Genomic DNA, 20532 nt, shown 5'->3' with positions numbered 1-20532 from the left:
ATCCTCCTGATATCCTTAGGAAGTATGTACAGCTTTATCAGGTAACTGGAATATTAACTTTACAGACAATAAAATCAAAGACTCAAAGAAATCCAAAGACACTTGGATACAAATGATGGACTCTGTTATGGTCTGTTGAGATTCCTTTTTCCCCAGCTTCCTCACTCAGAAATATGAGGAATTTGGCACAACCTTCGACAGACATTTCAAAGAAGAAATTGTGATGTGTGCTCCATGTACAGAAAGGCTTGACATATGTTTTCCTTTGCTCAAGTGGGCAGGGTATACCATTTCATGTAATTGAGCTCTTTTATTAAAAGCCTTTATCAAAGAATGTACATCTTAGGGCGTAAGGGTTTGATGATGATTATGCTGGTGACAACTACCCTCCTACTTTCTGTGGTCTTCCTATCTCTGCTCTAGCTGCATTACCCACCAAAACATGATCCTTTTGCATGTAAGTCAAATCACTTTACTCACATCTTAAGATAGGCCAGTGGCTTCCCTGCCTTTCAACTAAAGTGCTCAATCTTTATTCTAATCCTCTTGTCACTATATGGTTTGGCCTTGCCTACCTCTCTGGCCACAAATAGTTCAAATCTCTCATTCCCTTAGCTCTAGCCAACCGACACCTCTCATTTGGGGTAGCCCACTTATTCTTGGCTTTATCTGGAAGACCTTGACCCCACCTCCTAGAATAGGCCTCATCATTCTACTGTCTGATCAGAAGTTGCTTTTTCAGAGTTCTTCCCTAAGAAACTCAGCTGAAGTATCCCCTTCTTAACTACACACCATTATATTATTATGGACTTCAACTCTCTTACCACTCTCTGCAATTGGCTTATCCACCTTCTGAAGAGTTTATTTCTAGGTTTACTTCATTACTCTCTTGCTCTAACCTGACTGGAAGCTTCAAATGTGTGGGAACTATTTCTGCCTATATCAGGGGCACAATGGCTGGCAGCTACTAGGTACTAAGTAAATATTTGTTGAATAAATGATTGATGTTACTTTATTTGTACTGAAACAGACTTTCCTGGTTTTGTTAATGGTGTCCCTTCTGCTGAATGTTAAATAACTGTATTTCCCTCTTTAGCTTATCTTCACTTATCTTCACCTGAGGAGGGTCCTTTGGGCTGTCTTTTATTTTTTTAATTTTTTTAAAGATTTTTATTTTATTTATTCATAAGAGAGACAGACAGACAGAGAGACACAGGCAGAGGGAGAAGCAGGCTCCATGCAGGGAGCCTGACATGGGACTCGATTCCAGGTCTCCAGGATCAGGCCCTGGGCTGGAGGAAGCGCTAAACTGCTGAGCCACCCGGGCTGCCCTGGGCTGTCTTTTATCGGCAAACTCCTGTTTCAGGAAGCAATTCTCTCTTGTGGGCTAATTTCTCTGAAGACCATCTCATCAAAAGCTTTGTTTCTAAAGGTTTGTTTTAGTTAAAAGAGGGGAGCTTCCCAGTTAGAAGTACCAACTTGACATCAAGAGAATAGTTGTAAGGGTTCTTATTTATCATATTTGTATGAGCCAGGTACAGACAAATTACAGGAGGTTTGGGGAAGGGGAAAATCTTCTCATCAACACTAGAGGTGACCAAATTTCCTGAAGGATTTTTGAAGAACTCTGAGTGTATATGCAGTATTCTCTAACACTTCTCGGATGTAAACATTTAAGTGTTCAGAAACCTCCAGGTGAGTAGTGATTTGGGAAGTGCATCCTTGTTTAATTAAGGAACCAATTTCTCAGGAATGAGTAGGCACTACTATATGGATATCTGAGTTTCAGAAAACCTTCGTTGAAGTGACTAGAGCAATTGGCGGACAAAGTCAAAATGCTTATAAGCAGGGGACTATGTCCCCTCCTCAGGCTGCTAAGAAGAACAGATAGTCTGTTATGGTCTGTCGAGATTTTTGTGCCTTTTCCCCAACTTCCCCACCCAGAGGTATCAGGAATTTGTCACCAACTTTGACACAAATTTCAAAAAGGAAACTGTGGTGTGTGTTGTATGTGTAGAAAGTCTTGCCATACAGATTTCTTCTACTGAAAGCCTTTATCAGAGAATGCACAAAATTTCCTCCCAGCCAGTAGCCTCCTAACCTCAGTCAGAGAAACCAGAATCCATAAGTGGGTGATGCATTCTAGAAAGTGATGTAGGCATAAATCAGAACTGCCAGAACCATAGAGGCTAGTTCATTAGATGGAAGAGAGGGGAAGAAAGTTCAGAAGACGGGATCCCTGGGTGGCGCAGCGGTTTGGCGCCTGCTTTTGGCCCAGGGCACGATCCTGGAGACCCGGGATCGAATCCCACATCGGGCTCCCGGTGCATGGAGCCTGCTTCTCCCTCTGCCTGTGTCTCTGCCTCTCTCTCTCTCTGTAACTATCATAAATAAATAAAAATTAAAAAAAAAAAAAAGGAAAGTTCAGAAGAGGAAGAAAAAGGAAATTTGAGGGAGAAAAAAGACTGACTTTACAGTTCTGTATCTATAGCATGTATTGAGCACTAATGTGGCAAAAGCTGATCTTCCCTGGAAACTTAAGCATGAGATTATGAGTCCAGAAACAGGAGGGTACAACTATGCTGCTAAGGGAAAAAGGGGAACCCTCATACGGTGCTGGTGGGAATGCAAGCTGGTGCAGCCCCTCTGGAAAACCGTGTGGACTTTCCTCAAAAAATTAAAAATAGAGCTACCCTACAACCCAGCAACTGCACTACTGGGTATTTACCCCAAAGATACAAATGGTCCCAAGGTGGTCCCAAGGAGCCCCTGCATCCCACTGTTCATAGCAGCAATGTCCACAATAGCCAGACTATGGAAAGAGCCCAGATGTCCATTGACAGGTGAATGGATGGATAAAGAAGAATATTATATATATAATAAAATATTACTCAACTATCAAAAACAAAGAAATCTTGCTATTTGCAATGACATGGATGGAACTAGAGGGTATTATGCTAAATGAAATAAATTAGAGAAAGACAAGTAGTATATGACCTCACTCATGTGGAATTTAAGAAAAAAAAACGGAGGGTCATAGGAGAAGAAAGGAAAAAATAAACAAGGTGGAATCAGAGAGGGAGACAAACCATAAGAGACTCTTAATCACAGGAAAACAAACTTGACGGTCATTGGAGGGGAGTGGGTGAAGGGATTGGGTACCTGGGTGATGGGCATGAAGGAGGGCCCGTGATGCAATGAGCCCTGGGTATTATATACGACTGATAAATCACTGACCTCTACCTCTGAAATCAATAATACATTATATGTTAATTAATTGATTTTAAATTTTTAAAAAAGAACTATGCCGCTAAGGATTGAATTTCATCCCCCTCCCCCTGGCTCCCTGACATAATTCATAGGTTGAAACCCTAACCATCAATGTGCCTGAATTTGGAGAAAGGGCTTTTCTAGCAGTTAATTAAGAATAAGTGAGGTTATGAAGGTACAGCCCTAGTCCAATACGATGGGTGGCCTTTTAAGAAGAGGAAGACAGGTATTTCTCTCCCAACTGGCAAAGAAGAGGTGATACGAGAGTACACAGCGAATGGTGACCACACACAGGCTAGGAAGCGAGGACTCACCAGAAGCTGGCACCCTGATCTTGGACTTTCAGCCTCCAGAAAAGAAAATAAATGTCTATCGTTCAAGCCACCCAGTCTATGGTGTTCCGATAAAGCTGCAGGAGCGGACCAAGACATATTTCTACCCTCCACTTGATGCACTGATAGGGGTTGCTGAACACTGGATTGTAAATGAGGCAGCTCTTCTTATAGATCGCATTTCAAAAGACTAGGCTTCCCACTAAAATGTGCAGGGCTCCTTCCAGTGCCATGGACGGGGGTTATGGGGAATAACATGAGAGATGGTTTTACTGATTCCTCACCTACTGCAATGGTATGATTAATATTAAGAATAATAACATATTTGGTAGTGGTAATTGTTAATATAACAATTTAGCAGCTCCTCTCAAAAGCAGTTTTTGTAAAGGGGTGGGGAGTTCTTAAGTGACATGGAGATTTGCCCTCCATTCTCTATGTGTCCATACTATCTGAATTTTACCATATGCAAGGATTTAAAGAGTCGAAACCTAGTTAAACGCATATAAATACTTTTACACTTGCGCTGTGATTTTTAGTTTCAGGGGGCTTTTCCTTGCATGTCTGTGTTTGGACCTGGAACCCCAGGAAGTTGGCAGGGTAAAGTTCAAAGAATTCCACCTGAGGGCAACTAGAGTCACTTTCATGCTTAAAACCCTCCAGTGCTTCCTAAAGTCCTTTGGAAAAAGATAGAATCGATGGCATTTTGCAGCCTGACCTCTGTCCACACCCCTCTCCAGCCTCTTCCAGTCTGTGCAGTGCCTTGCTCTCCATGCACCAGCCATCCTCAGCCACGTCAGGTTCTTTCCAATCACACCAGCTTCCTCCCTGTCCTCCCTGCTCACATGTTCTCCCTCCAACACTACTTTCTCACCACTAGTTAATACTCCTTTTACTGTCTAACATCGTAGGGTCAGATGCTCCTACCTTAACATTTCTTTCCAGGCAGCTCACCGTCCTATTTATATTGATGTATTTGTGTGATTGCTGGATTACCAGCTTTCCATGAAACAGTTATTAGGGATCCCTAGGTGGCTCAGAGGTTTGGCACCTGCCTTCAGTCCAGAGCATGATCCTGGAGACCTGGGATCGAGTCCCACGTCAGGTTCCCTGCATGGAGCCTGCTTCTCCCTCTGCCTGTGTCTCTGTGCCTCTCTCTGTGTGTCTCTCATGAATAAATAAATAAAATCTTTAAAAATAAAAAGAAAGAAACAGTTATAATGGAATGAGTGACAATGCTGGTGTCGCACCACCACTGAGTGGGGGATAAGTAGTGCCTATTGATATTTGGTCTGATACTTGCAAGAAATCCTTAAGTCACTGATGACTTAATCAGAAAGTGCTTCAGCTTTCATTATTGTCGTAAAGCAGGTACACATCTACCTCTGCATTGTCTGTAACACCTTAAGAGTCAGATAGCTTTTGTCTAAAATCATTGATATTAGAATCATGTTCATTAGAGAAGAAATTGGCAAACATTAATAAAAGAAAATCAATAGCATAGTATGTCTCCTCCGTCTGTTCTTTCTCCTATGAAACCAGAAAAGCCTTCATTTTAGCAACGAAATAACAAGGAGTATGTTTTTGTTCTTCAAGTTAACAATCTTTCATTTACATAATCTCAGAACCAGTATTTCCAATTTTCAGGCGAGGGGACTTAGGTGCAAGATGATCTAGATACTTGATCAGTCACTTCAGAGCCCCTGGCATGCCCTGTCTCCCAAATGACCTAAATCAATTCCTGTTCTGAGTTTCAGGCATTTCCATTACGATGATGATTAAAGTGGCCTTCTCTCTCAGGTGCTCTGCTACTGTGCTAAAGAGATGAAGTGCAGGGATCCCTGGGTGGCGCAGCGGTTTGGCGCCTGCCTTTGGCCCAGGGCGCGATCCTGGAGACCCGGGATCGAATCCCACGTCAGGCTCCTGGTGCATGGAGCCTGCTTCTTCCTCTGCCTATGTCTCTGCCTCTCTCTTTCTCTCTCTCTCTCTGTGACTATCATAAATAAATAAAAATTAAAAAAAAAAAAGAGATGAAGTGCTTTCCTCATGGGAGCTCCCACTATTCGGGCAGTTTCTCTAAGCCTTAGGAGTGGCAGGAATGGAGGCAGGGATGATCAGAAATACAGGCAGTGAAAATGTGTTCAACATGGGGCCGAAGTTGAAAGGGTTCAGGCAAGAGAAGATGAGAGCTATCTGATGAGGTGATGCCTAGAAAGTCAGCATCACACATATCTGGTGACCAGGAACAGAAGGTTAAATTTATGGGGCAGCCCATTTAATGTCACCAGTGGTCTCTGCCAATGAGGGATCTGTCACAGGAAGATGAATGTGGTCTGCTAACTTGGTGTCAAACAGCCCCCTTTGGGTTCGGTCCCAAATCCCTGGGTCCATTCCAATGCCAGCTTCAGAGGAACTCTGCCTACAGAGAGTGCTGGGCCTGCTGCCCATAGTGGAGGGGGGGGGGGGGAGCACATGAAAGGACCCAGGGGCATCAGCCAGATTGCCTCAGGAATATAACAAATGAAACGACCAATAACTCATAGTGTCTGTTTCCTGTCAGTCAGTGATTTAAAAATGACCCATAGCCAGGCCCTGAAACACATAGTCAATACACAGTCGATTTTGTAATTCTAGATAAATGGTGCCCCGGCTTTTCTCAAGATTACAGGTAATTACACACACCTCCTTAAGCACACAACCAACCACCACTAACCACTGTTGCTATTATCTGTAGTAGCTCCCAACAGTTCCAGGGAGCCGGACACTAAGCTAAAAGCTTCAAGGAATACCACAGGAAAATATAGGATTTCTGCCCTTGGGAGTTTCTAATCTCAGCTCACCTTGTGCTCATATAAATGTCCCTCTGAGAACCTCAGATAAGAATAACATAGTAGCTAGCAGGTAATGAGCGCTTTCTATGTGCTAGACACCATTTTGAGGGCCCTACATGTTTTATCCAATTTAATCCTCATTAATAACCTTTATGAATCCACTGAGGTCAGCGTGACTTTTATCCTCATTAATACAGGTAAAGAAACAACACAGAAAGGCAAACAGGTCGGGGAAAATTTACCTGAGGTCACCGAGCTGGGATGTAGTAGACCTGGGGTTCAAAGCTAGGTGTCTGGCTCCAAGGACCAGCATCTTAGGCATCTCTAGAACAATCATAGACACAATTTAGTAAATATTTCCTATAAGCCAGACATTTTGCTAAGTGATCTTACGTGTACTCCTCTATGTAATGCTCACCACTAGTGATTAGCTTTATTTATGGAATATTTTTAAAATGCTCTCATTTGTTCCCTCTCAAATTTCCATAATATCAGTATTCTTTTTTCACTTACAGATGAATGAACTGAGGCTTAGGGAGATATGAAACTTCCCCAGGGTGAACACTGTGGGACTTACTGCTTGTTTTCTCCAAGGCTTTGGCTCCTGCATGTTGGCATTAGATTACATTTCAAGAAAAATGCCTTCAAATAATATCCTAGACCAACAACACCCTGATTAAAAAAAAAAAAAAAAAACAACCCACAATAATATTGTCACTTATCTAGTGCCTTACTTCTAACATCTGAATTTACTTGAGTCCGGCAGTAAGTCTATGTTAGTAGCTCAGGCTGTAGATGTTAAAACTGAGGTTTGAAAGTTGAGGGGCAGGTCTGGAGTCGTACAACTTTGGCCTCACTCACTGGTCTTCATTCATTCATTCATTCATTCATTCATTCATTCATTCATAGTTCGCTGTTAGCTCCAGCCTGGGAGGAGGCAAAACTGCAGGAGGCCCTCTGTGGGAGCACCTGGGTGGCTCAGCCATTGAGCGGCTGCCTTTGGCTCAGGTCATGATCCTAGGGTTCTGGGATCGAATCCCATGGCAGGCTCCCCGCATGGGACCTGCTTCTCCCTCTGCCTGTATCTCTGTCTCTCTCTCTCTCTCTCTCTCTGTGTCTCTCATGAATAAATAAATAAAATCTTGAAAAAAAAGGGAACCCTTCTATCTTCGTAATTCACAGAAGAGCGGACATTCTTATCCTCTAAATACATTCTACTCTGTGGACCCAGGTTGAACTGGTTAGAAGCATGTTCATTTGAAGGGGCAGATGGTAGGGCCTGGGCGGCTCAGTCAGTTGAGCCTCCGCCTTGAGCTCAAGTCATGATCCCGGGGTCCTAGGATCAAGCCCTCATATAGGGCTCCCTGGTCAGCAGGAAGTCTGCTTCTCCCTCTCCCTCTGCCCCTCCTTTCCCTCTCTCTCTCTCTGTCTCTCTCTCTCTGTCTCCCTCAAATAAAAAAAATAAAATAAAATCTTGAAGGAAAAAAAAAAAGAAGAAGAAGAGGAAGGGGCAGATGGCCTGATCCCTGTGAGCAATACCTGCCTCCAGGGGGGCCCTCTTCTGGATTATCACCTTCCATACCTTCCATCCTTAAACTCTGATGAAGAGTAGAACTTGCCCTTTTGGAGAGGCCTGTAAGTGAGCCCTTGGCCCCGACGGGGAAGCCGGCTCCGCAGTGATGTGTTGGGCCTCGGGTGGAAACCCGGGAGAACTCGCGGGTGAAGTTTCGGACCTCTCAGGACCGGGCACCAAGGGTTCCAGGAGTCACCCGGGCCTCCCTTCCAGAGGAGGAGCTTGCAGGAGCGGGTGAGGAGGACGAGGCCTCTTTATGCAAGCCCCAGACCTAGGTCGACAGCTTGGAAGGGCCGTAGGTAGGGCCGTAGGTGGGGCCCCAGGGGCCCGGGACCCCTTTGCTGATGGGGGTGTTGATGGGGAAAACCCAGGCCCGGAGAGCCCGCAGCCCGCAAGCTGTCCCTGCCCTGCCCTGCCCTGCCCTGCCCTGGGCCGCAAGCTGCTGCACGGCTCAATCTCCGGCTCTGACGGCCCCGGACAAGGAGAAGCGAATGGGGGGGGGGACCCCGGCTCTCGGACCCGACGGGAGGGAGGGGAGCCCCTGCTGCGCGACCTCGGGGCCCCGGGCTTCGGGAGGGCTCCCAACAGCTCTGCGACAGCGCGGGGTCGACCCGGGGGGGCGCACAGAGGACCCCCCGGGGATCCCCCCCCTCCCCGCCCCGGTCCTGGCCGCAGCGGCCCCGCAGCCCCGCGGCGCGCGCCCGGCCCTCCCAGCGCCGCCAGGAGCCGCCCGCGGGCGGGACGCGGCCCGGAAACCTCAGCGCGGCGCGGAGACAGCGGCCTCCTTGTTGCGCGGCCCCGCGGCCCCGGCCCCCGCCCCCGCCCCCGCCCCGGCCCCGCCCCCGCCCCCCGCGGAGCCGCCCGGCCCCGCCCCGCGCCCAGCCCCCACCCGCGCCGGCCCCGAAAGCGTTAACCCCGCGCCTCTGCGCCCCGCCCGAGTTCCTAAAAAAGAAAGGTGCAAAGTTTGGTGCAGATAGAGGATGAGCGATCAAAGCCCCGCCGGTACTTCCTGCCGCCCGGACGCTGTATATAAGGTGATGAGCGCGCGGGCTGCGGAGACGCCCCGGAGCGCTCGCCCCGCCGCCGCCGCCGCCGCCGCCCCGCGCCCCGCGCCCCGCGCCCCACGCCGTGCCCCGCGGCCGCGATGAAGCCGCTGCTGTGCTGCGCGCTCCTGGTAAGTCCCCGCCCGCCGCCTCCCGGCCTCCGCCGCCCGGACCCGCTCCCCGGAGCGCGCGGGGCGCGGCGCGGCGCGGCGCGGGCAGGATGCAACCGGGGCCCCCTCGCGGGGCTCCTCGCGCGCCTCTCGGGGGGCCCTTTGCCCGGGGGACCTCTGCTGGGCTGTGCAATCCGGGAGGAGCTCCGGTGCAATATGATATGCATCCACGTTCCTTACTTACTCTCTTCTTTGCAGATGATCCGCCGCCCTCAAGGAGTTTTTGCTCAGTTAGTTGCATATTATTACTAGTACTACCACTGCGAGGATTAATTTATCGTTTTAAATATGTAGGTAGATAAAGGGGTCGCGTAGAAGCAGATGCCAGGCCTTTGAACACTATGACAGCTAGGATAAAGTTTGGATAGAGTGAACATGGTGTGATGCACCCTTAGGCTCATCACCCGCCCCCCACAACCCCACTTAAGCAAACGTTAGGGGAAATTTTGCATAACTGGCACCAGAGAAAAAGATCATGCACACAAATGCCTGCCTACACATGCATATATAGATTTCATGGCTGTGCAATTTAACATTCTAATACAATTTTATTATTGAAATGGTTTATTCCAGTTCTCAACTTCGATATAATGTGGAAGACACTGGTGGGCTGATGCCGATTATGTTCCAAAATAGATTTAAATAATTGAAGTTCAGCACTAAATAGGGCTACAAGATGTTTTTAAAGTGCTGTTTGGAAAGAAAGAGAGGAGTCTTTGTGACTTAGCTTACTTTTTTTTTTTTTTTTTTTGAATTTAGAGTTTTGGCCAATCAAGCTAATAAGATTTGTTTGTAGATTATTCTATATGTCACTAGAGTGTTGAATACAGTAAGATGTGAATGAGACATTCACAAGAGGATAGGAAAACCCATATTTAAGCCACATATGTGTTTTGAACATGTTGGAGTAAACGCTTGAGTTTCAACATCCAGCCCACAAATAGTGAGTAGTAGGCAAGGAAGTCTTCCAATTAGTTCCCAGGATACACAAGCATAAATAAGGAAATAAATAGCAAAGTCACTAAAGAAAATGTAGGTTAGACAGGAGTGCACAAATGAGAATCTTAGCTACCGCTAAGATCTTACGTATGTAAGATATAATATATAAAATAACTCCACCAGTACAGATACTAAGTAGAACTTTTTAAAAAGTAAACCTTTATTAAAGCATAACATACACAGAGAATTGCACAACTCATAAGTGCCTAATAAAGTTTCTCAAAGTGATCGTTTATGAGCTAGCACCCAGATCAAGAAATACAACATTACCAGCACCCCGGGCTTTATCTGGGTCACTACTATGTCTGTAATCGGAGTAATCAATATTCTGACTTCTAACATCATAGATAAGCTTTCTTTGTATTTGGACTTTACATAATGGCTTCGTCACTTTTCTGTGTCTGGCTACTTTCACTTATGTTCCCTTTATGCGATCATTTTTTGCCATTGGTTGTACAATAGTTCATTCATTTTCATTGTATGGTATTCCATTGTATGGATGTACCACAATTAACGTAACCATTCTAGTGTTTTGCTAGTTTACATAACTCTGCTGTTAATATGGGGACATTAGTCTTCCTTGTCCTTTGTATTGTCAGATTTAATTAATAATAAACGTATGACCAAGGACTTCTAAATCTCAGAATTTCCCTTAAATAATGTATGTACCTAATCATAAGTGTTCCTAAGGAAGAAGTAAATGAACGTTGTGATATGTAGTCTATCTAGGGAGATAGATACGTACGTAGATAAAACTAATTGTGGATGATACAACATTATCAAAGGAGAAAACTTTCTATGTGCTTTGAACCTAGTGAATTCTTTCAATGAAGAAGACTTTCCCTTTCTGCAGTTTCTGAGATTGACTTTATTTGATAAATGATTGGAGACGGACACTGTACTTACAAGGAGTCCAGATGCCCTTTCATAAGCACCTTGGTGCAACTGTAAGAAGTAGAAGCATTAGAGGAATTTGTCCTTTGAGGCAGGCAGGCCCAGAGACTAGGGACAGAGTGGAAAACAGGATGGACACCATGCCTACTTCCATGAGCCTCACAGTCAAATGGAGGAGGTAGACATTGGAATATCAACTTTCTGTCTAATGAGAATAACAAAAGGGCAAGAGCTGGGTGTCCTGGGTGTATAAAAGATTCGCCCTCCAGGTCCTTATAAAGGAAGCTGCAGTGCAGTTGGGCCAAAATTCAAGTCCAGCAGTACCATCTACGTGACAAGTGACCATGGGCAAGTTACATCTTTCTTGTGTTTTTGCTTTCTGTAAAATAGACAGAATGTTATGCACACATGCAAGATAACTACATAAATCTCCTGCTGCCTATTACCAGTAGCTTCTAGAAGTCTGCTCACAGATCACTGTAGGTAAATCTAGACCCAAGTGAATTTTGTAAATGAAAAGCTGATGATGCTCAGAGGAGGGAGGGGAGAGGAGGCCAGTACCTATTACCTTGAAGGAGGACTAGAATGTTTCTATTGTTGCAGATAAAATCCAGGTGTCCTGAACCTAAGAAGTGGGAGAAAGTAAAATCATGTGGCAAAGTAGAATTCTAGATTGTTTCTAAGAGATCAGAGGATATGCCCTTAGGCAAGCAGTGCAGGGGCATGGCCACCAAGACTCCTGCCACAGTCACAGTCACAGTCACGGGGCTCTCCGGAATGCTCACTAATGTGTCAAGCAGAGGCCATTCCATTCATGGGTGCTCAGGTACTCTGGGAGCATCCTGGCCTAGGCCTAGATTTTAACTGGTAAGTGAAACTTCCCACTGTGTAGTGCCCTGAACCATCCAATGGCCTTCTCAGAGTTAAGCTCCCAATTCATGTCAGGGTGATAAGACTTGGGGTGGAGCGTGGGGCTGAAGGGGTTGTGGGGAGGTAGATGATGTTTTTCTCAGGACAATTGCCTGATCTGTCCATCCATCAGAATAATGCCTTTCCTGGTTTGTTTTGTTGTTTATTTTGGTTTCCTTCCCCCTCATCCAATGATTGAGAGTATTTGTCTCCTTTTTATTTATTGGCTTCTTTACTTATTTTAAGAGAAAAATCACTCTGAAGGTTGTAGGAGAATCTGATGTATCTTCAGTCCCAAACAGTCCTGATCCCTGCCCCTAGCACCCATCAGCACAGTCTCCCAATTTCTTTTTTTTTAATTTTTTTAAATTAATTAATTTATTTATGATAGTCACACAGAGAGAGAGAGAGAGGCAGACACACAGGCAGAGGGAGAAGCAGGCTCCATGCACCGGGAGCCCGATGTGGGATTCGATCCTGGGTCTCCAGGATTGCGCCCTGGTCCAAAGGCAGGCGCCAAACCGCTGCACCACCCAGGGATCCCCCAGTCTCCCAATTTCAATCTGATCTTTAATTTTATTTCTTAGTCTTAAACCACAGTTGTCAAATTCCATCGACTGGGGAAGAAAGCATTCTGTGCCAGATTTTTTTTTTAAGATTTTATTTATTTATTCATGAGAGACAGAGAGAGAGAGAGGCAGAGACACAGGCAGAAGGAGAAGCAAGCTCCCTGCAGGGAGCCCGATGCGAGACTCTATCCCAGGACCCTGGGATCACCTGAACCAAAGGTAGATGCTCAACCACTGAGCCAGGTGTCCCTCTGTGCCAGATGTTTTATCCACTTGGTTCTAGAAGGAGAGCTATGGCAGTGTCTATCAAAGGGGCACTAAACACACACTCAACTAGTCTAGTTCTCCTATCCACTAACCTGCCTGCTGGGTTTTGCCCTGAGCAACCCTCAGCCCCCCTGCCTGCATGTTCCCTATTCTGAAAGCTTTTTTCTGAAAAGTATTATTTCCTTCAGCATCTCATTAACCACTAGCATTTTTTTAAGCCCGAGTTTCTCCTTTGTAGTCAAAAAGAGGGAACTGGGAAATAGATTGCAGAGAAAGAGTAATTTTATAAAAATTTATGTTTGCATTATTCAAAGCCTTGACTAATGAGGCCTGGCTGCCCCTTATGTTGCTACCATGGAGCAAAAATGCCAAAATTATCAGTATATCTGTACGTTTTGCCCTGTAGGGCAGTAATTCTCAATCATATCACTTTTTTCATGCACGCTGAAAATAAATCCTTTGTAACAACTCTCTTGCTCTCCTGAAACAAAATTTAGAGTGCATATATTTTACCTACATACATAATTTTTAAAGTCAATATACTAGCATAACTATACTATAAAGGAGAAATAAAAAGAAAGTAGCTAATAATAAAATAAGCTTCACTGTAAGACATCATGAGGCAGTGACATGTTAGCGTCTTTATGTGAAATTTCCATGAACAGACCACTAGGAACAAAGGCCAGAACCCATGTGATGTGCTGGGTTTCAGAACCATGATCAGTGTTGGCTTCCGTGCTGTGCTTTTCTGAAATGGCAAACAAATCTTGCTAAAGTTCTCCTTACTGCCAGAGATTGATTGATTGATTGATTGATTGATTGATTGATTTTGCCAGAGATTTAACATTCTAATGTTGGCTTTCATAATATTAAGTATGACACCCTATCCACCTGACCAATATTTTGGGCCAGGTGCCAATATTTGTACATTTCTACTGTGAAGGTTCGTATCAATATCTTCATGAAGACCCATTCTTAAGTGAGCAACAGAGATGAACTAGATTCATATAGTGACTCGTGGAGGTCCTACCTAAGCTCAGCTGAACCCACTTTCTCATTACCCATTTGGTTGGTTTGGGCATCAGGTATTCATTTTTGGTTTGATCAAGTTTACATGTTTGTAAAACATGCCAATGGAGAAGTCAAATAGACATTTGGATTCAAGGTTTCAGAGTATAGGAGAAGCCCGGGCTGAAGATAAAAATCTGGTCATCATTATACAGTAGGTTTTTAAAGCAGTAGGGAAAGGTGATTGCACATGGTGAGAGAGGAGAGAGGGAAGCAGCCCCAGAGCACATTTGCGATACTGATAGTCCGGTAAACAAAATGCAAATATGAGCAGTAATAGCAGCCATGTTTAGAAAAGAAAACAAAAATCAAAATAAAACTGAGCAACCCATAATAGCAGGAACTAGTGAATCGGAAATCCTAGCAACATCTGTAAACTATCTGTGCAAGAAGAAAGACTGAGGTATGGCCAACTTGAAATAGATACAAGGACAGTATTTTTATGTGACATGTAATTAGTTTTTGGAACTCACTACCACAGAATATTTTGGGGTGACTAGCATAGAAAGTCTAAAAAAAGAATTCTTTTAGACAGTTGTAAGGGATAAGAATAGTATTACAACACATTAGGTACGAAGCTCTGTGGTCCCCACTCCGTCTCACATTTACCTGGCCTCTCTAAATTAACGCCCCGAAGGCCAGAACAGCATGCAGACACACCAAAATGGTTTCTCCCAACTAAAGGTGGCATAACTTCCCAGGTATGGCCTGGGCACGTTGTTTTCACCCCAATTTCTGAGAAACACCTATATCAGCCTGGCCATAATGGGTAGGCGATGCAGGAGGAAATGAAATGTCCTTCCTAAAGCCCTTCTAAAAAAAAAAAGAAAGTAATGTGCTCCTAATGGTCTTGATTTATTACTTTCTTATTTTGATTTCTTAAAAATTTGCCTCTCTAAAATGATGTTTTAATACTGTGAAGATGTGAAGCATCGTCTATAAAAATAAAAAGAAGAGCCTTAGGATTTTACTTCAATTTTGTCCATATCTTGGAAGCATTTTCCATCAGGACTTCTTAAATAATCAACTATAAAATAGGAAAATGGGAGTCAAGATGGATTTAGATTTAAAACAAGACCGTAATTCATCTAAACTTTCTGGCTGCCTTGGTAAATTCAATTTTCTCCCCTGGTCTTTGATTCAAAAAACCTCAATTTCCTTCCCATGTAATGGTACTTTCTTGTTCAAAAAGTGATTTCTTTTATTCTTAGAAAATACGGTTATCAGGAACCTATTCTTTAAAAAGTTCCTCCCACCATCAATTTGCAATAACACCACCACCAAAAAAAAAAAAAAGAAATGAAGTAATTAGGAATTCAACTGGACATAGTGACAGTAAGATCACTCCAGTGGCAGGAAGCCAAGTTCTGTCTTAGTCTGCAGTCCGACTGGTGATGCCAGCAATGTGAGATTTTAACTTTACCATCTCTAAAAACTGTTGGATCATTATACTGTACACCTCAAATGAATATAACACTGGATATTAATTATACTAGAATTAAAAACCATAATCATAGAAATAAATAAATAATAGGGGTATTGGATCAGGTGATATGCAGGAGGTCTGCCTTAGTTTTAAGCTTTTGTCATTAAAATAACAAATTGAAGATACACTAATACACCGAACATGCAAAAACCAAAAGGACTTATTTATGAAAAAAATAATCGTAAAGGAATGTTTTTTAAAAAAATCTATTTTGTTGGGGCGCCTGGTGGTTCAGTGGTTGAGTGTCCACCTTTGGCTCAGGTCATGATCCCTGAGTCCCAGGATCCAGTTCCACATCAGGCTCCCTGTGGGGAGCCGGCTTCTCCCACTGCCTATGTCTCTTCTCCCACTGCCTATGTCTCTCATGAATAAATAAATAAAATCGTAAAAAAAAAAAATCTATTTTGTTGCAGTTGCCATTTTCTTCTGCCCAACTGGCTTCTCATATAAGAAATTCTGTTTAAGTCAGTGAGATCCCAGAGGAAGCAGCTTTTGAAATGTTACCTCCTTTTAAGTAGTGAGACTTATTTGTTTTAAGATCACAGATTATTCTTTTAAACCATAAAACATTTTCTCATTTGGAAACAAGTCTTTCTTGTCGTTAGCTAGTATGCAGAGAAGTCGTTAATGTGGGTATTTTTCATATTCCATTTAGCCAGAAGCCAGATCCAAGACATTCCCTCAGGACTTACTAAAGAGGTATAATTTTGGTTGCTAGCAATCTCCTTAGACTCATTGCAGAATTTTCTTTGCATTTGTCTTCACAAGGAAGTACTTGACAACTACACATGGCTCTTTAGAATAAATGTCAAACCTTTGGGCAGAGTAGGCATGGTAATAGGTTAAATATTTCCCTTGAGGACTACATCAGGCTGATAGACATAAATCTCTGCTCCCATACATTGTTTTCTTTTTTTTTTTTTAAGATTTTATTTTTAAGTAATCTCTACACCCAACATGGGGCTCGAACCCACAACCCTGAGATCAAGAGTCACAGGCTCTATGGACCGAGCCATTCAGGTGACCCCAGTCCCTTCTTTTATTATTGAGTAAAAAGAAGAGAAAATCAACTGGATTGTGCTAAAATAAAGGTCCTCGAGAAAGTATGACTGATGTTTTTTGATCAAGGATGTAGTTGTTAGGGCTGCTTGTAAATAGTTCTCAGTCCTCCCTTCTCGAAGCATAAGACTGTGCTTTCCAGTCTTCTGGTGAGGGTGGAGGATGAGGAGAGGATGCAAACAGTGCCAGCCACCGACTTGAGCGTTAAAATGATATGTCACTCCACGAAAGAATACTTAAGTGAGGACCTATGACCCCCTCCTCCAACTTTTTTTTTCTTTCCCTCCTCCACAGTGAACCAGCCATATTCTAGATATTGGTGGCTTTATCATCTTAGATCCTGGACAAAGGACAATGCTAATAGGTTTCAGTGGATGCACTAGGAATATAGCATGAGTGAGAAATAAACCTTTGTTATATTTAAGCCACTGAAATTTTGAAGTTGTTTCTTAGCACAGCATAAAACCCAGCCTGTCCTGATGGACACAGTAGCCAGACCCCAAGTATATCAGCTCATTGAGCGGCAGGAACTTCAAGGAGCATTTAAAATCACAAATGTTTAAACCTGTGATTTTATAGGGTTTTTTTAAAAAGATTTTATTCATTTATTCATGAGAGACACAGAGAGAGAGAGAGAGAGAGAGGAAGAGACCGAGGCAGAGGGAGAAGCAGGCTCCCTGTGGGGAGCCCGAAGTGGAACTCCATCTCAGAATCCCAGGATCTTGCCCTGAGCCAAAGGCAGATGCTCAACCACTAAACCACCCACCCAGGTGCCCCTAAACCTATTGTTTTAGATTATCAGTTGAAACTCCTTCTGTATCAAAGATATTGTTAGGGGTGTTCATGAGAAGGACTTCTTCTTTCTTCTAATGCTAAAAATTCAAAATTTAGGGAACTAAAATTATGTAAAAGCTTAGCTGGGCTGCAAATGGAAGGGTCAACAGATACCTAACAGTAGACTTTAAATCAGACACCCTATTATGTGAGAGTAAGAAAACAAGGATCAGTCTTTTCTCTTCATTGCTTCCAACTGACCCTTCTTTCATACAGGTTCACTGCCATCTTTCATCAGGATGACCCATTGAAGCTGAGCGGAGGAAGGAAATCCTAAAATAGAAAGACACTAATGATACTTAGAATATGTTTTGTAAATGAAAGTCACACACAGGATTTCACTTAATTTGCATAGAAAGGCTCTGATGTGGAGATTAGTATCTATTTCATAGACATAGAAACTGAGGTCCAGAGAAGTGAAGTAATTTTTTCTTAGGTAACCTAGCTGAGTTTGTTTGTCCTATAAGAACTTACATCTAGTAGCTGAGTCCAGTGGGACACAAAATATCTATAAGTTAGAGCCAAGCTTCTGTGGGTGCCTTCACACCCAGTGATCTCTTCTCTGCTGAGGTTAAAAGAACCCCAGCTGAGGCCCCTGAGTGTCAAATATTTGAGACAACCGATTCCAATGTAATTTCCATCTTTTTTCCTCTTTTTTTTTTCTTTTAAAATTAAATGCCTTGGCCTCCTTACTAGACATGAGTTAAAAGCCCAGATGCCTTAGGAAACACAGCATGAGGCAAACTCACATTTTAGTACTTTACTAGAAACTACAATCCTAGGGAATGAGGAGCGAGTGAAAGAAGAGTAAGGTGGAAAAGGAAGGAGAGCACTTCAAGAGGGCACATTACCAAGAAGCTACTGCTTAGTATAAAGTACCTCTCAGGTGCTGAGGTGGCTCAGTCAGTTAAGTGCCTGCCTCTGGTTCAGGTCATGATCCCAGAGTCCTGGGATCGAGTCCTGTATCAAGCTTCCTGCTCCCTGTGCTTGTGTGTGAGCTCTCTTTCTCTCTCTGTGGCAAGTAAATAAAAAATTAAAGTACGTCTCAGTTTCATAGCACCATTGTCCAGAGAAGTTGTGGAAACTATTGTATTTTAGGACAAGAGAGGGAGAAGAATTTATTCAGCAGGATAGATGGCTGGCTGGATAGAAAGACAGACAAGATGGATACATAGATAAGATGCATAGGTACAAGGTAGATCTTATTGAACTTTATGTTGTGTTGTAGTTGATTACTTCTGTGCCTCTCTCCTTTGTAAGACTGCAAGTTCCCAGAGGCAAGAGCCATTTGTTAAAGGGCTTAGATTTAAACAGGATTGGATTGAATCCCAGCTCACGTGTGTACTGGCCCTGTGACCTTTGACACATCACTAAAGTTCTGTGAGAGGCTATTTCTTTGTCCATAAAATAGGGATCATCATATCTCCTCAGAGATTGGCGAAGGGGATGGATGTTAATAGCATGTGAAGAAAAGGCTTAGTATAGAGCCTGCTATATCATAATATAATGCACTAAGCTAATATTATTCCTGTATCACCTGGGGCTCCTAGAATTTCACGTGTTGGAGGCACACAGTAAATCCCTCCATGTTTAACTCATACCCTATTTTGTTCCATTTCTATTTGTAGTTTCTGTTCCATTTTATAATCACTACAGCTTCTCGAGCCTAACTTTTTCTCACCAGCTGCCCTTAACTATATGCTGATTGGACCTCAATCCAGATCATTAATAACCAGAAGAGATTAATAAAATGTGAGTAATGTATTATCTTCAAAGAAAAGCACTATAGAAATAAAAAGGAATTTTAAAAATTGGTGTTCAAAATGATCAACATACTAAAATGTGTTGCCAGTTGTCAGCCCCAAATGCCAAGGACAGCAGGTGAAATACTCTTAAGTAATGCTTATTAAGTGGACCTGAATGGACATAATTATAGAGAAAATTGCAACCAGCTCTGCGGTTGAGTTGAACTTTTCAGAATTAATATTCAATCTCAAATCTGGTGATTAACAGAAGCCAAACATGTGAGATTTCTACATACCTTTCTGGGAAAGTCTTAAGTTTACCTGTATTGCTAGTTCTTTTGCTTCAGATTTTTTCTTTTCACTTGTGAATCTATCAAACTCAGCTGTCTGTAAAACTCCTCCAAAGTGCCAGAAGCATCACAAGCAAATCTGTCCTGGTAATTCTGGTTGATTCCAAACATAAACAATTTACTGCTAATTAACTTAAAAGGTTTCAAACAGCTAAAGGAAACTTCTGAAGGGAACAAAAAATTGCTTTGAAAGTTGAAGTTTACCTGAGACAGTTCTTCAGCCCCAAAGGAAGCAAAAGAGTGTAGAATCTGGCTCAGCGATTCATCTAACAAATCATAATTCTTCGTGTTTCCTTTCCCGTTTGCCTAGTATTAGCTGTTGGCAGCAAATCAGTTCTGTATAGATGAACAGATTTAATTCATTTGCTCTTACTTCTTACTTAGAGACATAATCCTCAGCCAAACAACTGGCTATTGTGAAAATTATTAAGCAGTGGGAGACCCTTAGGTGGGGAACTGGCAGCAGCAGATAAATCTCTCAAATGAACTACCCGCTTTTTTTCTACATTCGCATTTAAAATGGAAGCTAAATGCAAATAGACAGTACCTGCAAAATGCCATGGGAGATGAAAGGTACTTTAAAAAAATGTTTCCTAGAGGCACATTGTGTTATCAGTATCATTTTACAGATGAGAAAATTGCAGATTTTTTGCTTGTTCTTGCAAATTTACATGTTGGGTATTTGTGTGCACACATCATCACCAGTAATCCTAATTACACACAGTAAGCATTCAATGTGCCTATTGAACTGAATAAAATTAAATGAGATATATTGAATACTTGATATATGTGTAAGATACCATGGTTAAGCATATAAGGAGTATGGAAACAAATTCTTTTCTATCTGGTCCCCCTAAGCAAATCCATGAAATTGCCTTGGAAATATTTGAAATAGACCAAGAAAATGATACCAGTTGGGAAGATACTGAAACTAATTTTTTAAAAAATCACTTTTTCTAGAGATAATTAAGAATAGGGTAGATAGTCAACTTCCGACACATCATAGGTGTGTTAACTTCCTACTGCACAGGAAATTTCAAAATGTCTTCTGAAACGTCTGGTTCAAAATATCTCCCATTTCCCACCTTCTGTATAATTAGTATATGTAATAATACCTCCTACTTGTCTGGGAGCTT

At 42.9% G+C, this 20532-nt stretch overlaps 1 protein-coding gene and 2 long non-coding RNA genes across 6 annotated transcripts in view; 1 reads left to right on the top strand and 2 right to left on the bottom strand.

Annotated features, from left to right (window-relative positions):
- LOC102151382 overlaps positions 1-9577 on the bottom strand; it is a 25273-nt gene extending 15696 nt beyond the window's left edge. Inside the window, exons 1-2 of one of the 4 annotated variants that reach the window (XR_005368582.1) lie at positions 9401-9577; positions 6673-6754 (exon numbers count right to left, since the gene is read on the bottom strand). This is a non-coding gene — a long non-coding RNA (uncharacterized LOC102151382). Of the gene's footprint in view, positions 1-6672; positions 6755-7969; positions 8645-9400 lie in introns of those variants that run through there. The other 3 variants (XR_005368581.1, XR_005368580.1, XR_005368579.1) reach the window with 3 other exon arrangements.
- TNFRSF11B (TNF receptor superfamily member 11b) overlaps positions 9111-20532 on the top strand; it is a 27476-nt gene continuing 16054 nt past the window's right edge. Inside the window, exon 1 of the mRNA XM_038555386.1 lies at positions 9111-9177. Coding sequence (XP_038411314.1) covers positions 9148-9177 — 30 coding nt within the window. The 5' untranslated portion in view covers positions 9111-9147. The remainder of the gene's footprint in view (positions 9178-20532) is intronic.
- Positions 17140-20532, bottom strand: part of LOC102151142 — a 16991-nt gene continuing 13598 nt past the window's right edge. The window contains exons 3-5 of the long non-coding RNA XR_005368590.1: positions 19601-19732; positions 19368-19489; positions 17140-17574 (exon numbers count right to left, since the gene is read on the bottom strand). This is a non-coding gene — a long non-coding RNA (uncharacterized LOC102151142). The remainder of the gene's footprint in view (positions 17575-19367; positions 19490-19600; positions 19733-20532) is intronic.

The sequence above is a fragment of the Canis lupus genome, chromosome 13, assembly GCF_011100685.1.
Source record: "Canis lupus familiaris isolate Mischka breed German Shepherd chromosome 13, alternate assembly UU_Cfam_GSD_1.0, whole genome shotgun sequence".
NCBI lineage: Eukaryota > Metazoa > Chordata > Mammalia > Carnivora > Canidae > Canis > Canis lupus.
The sequence above is the reverse complement of the archived record's forward strand: the minus strand, read 5'-3'. Positions and strand labels throughout refer to the sequence as shown.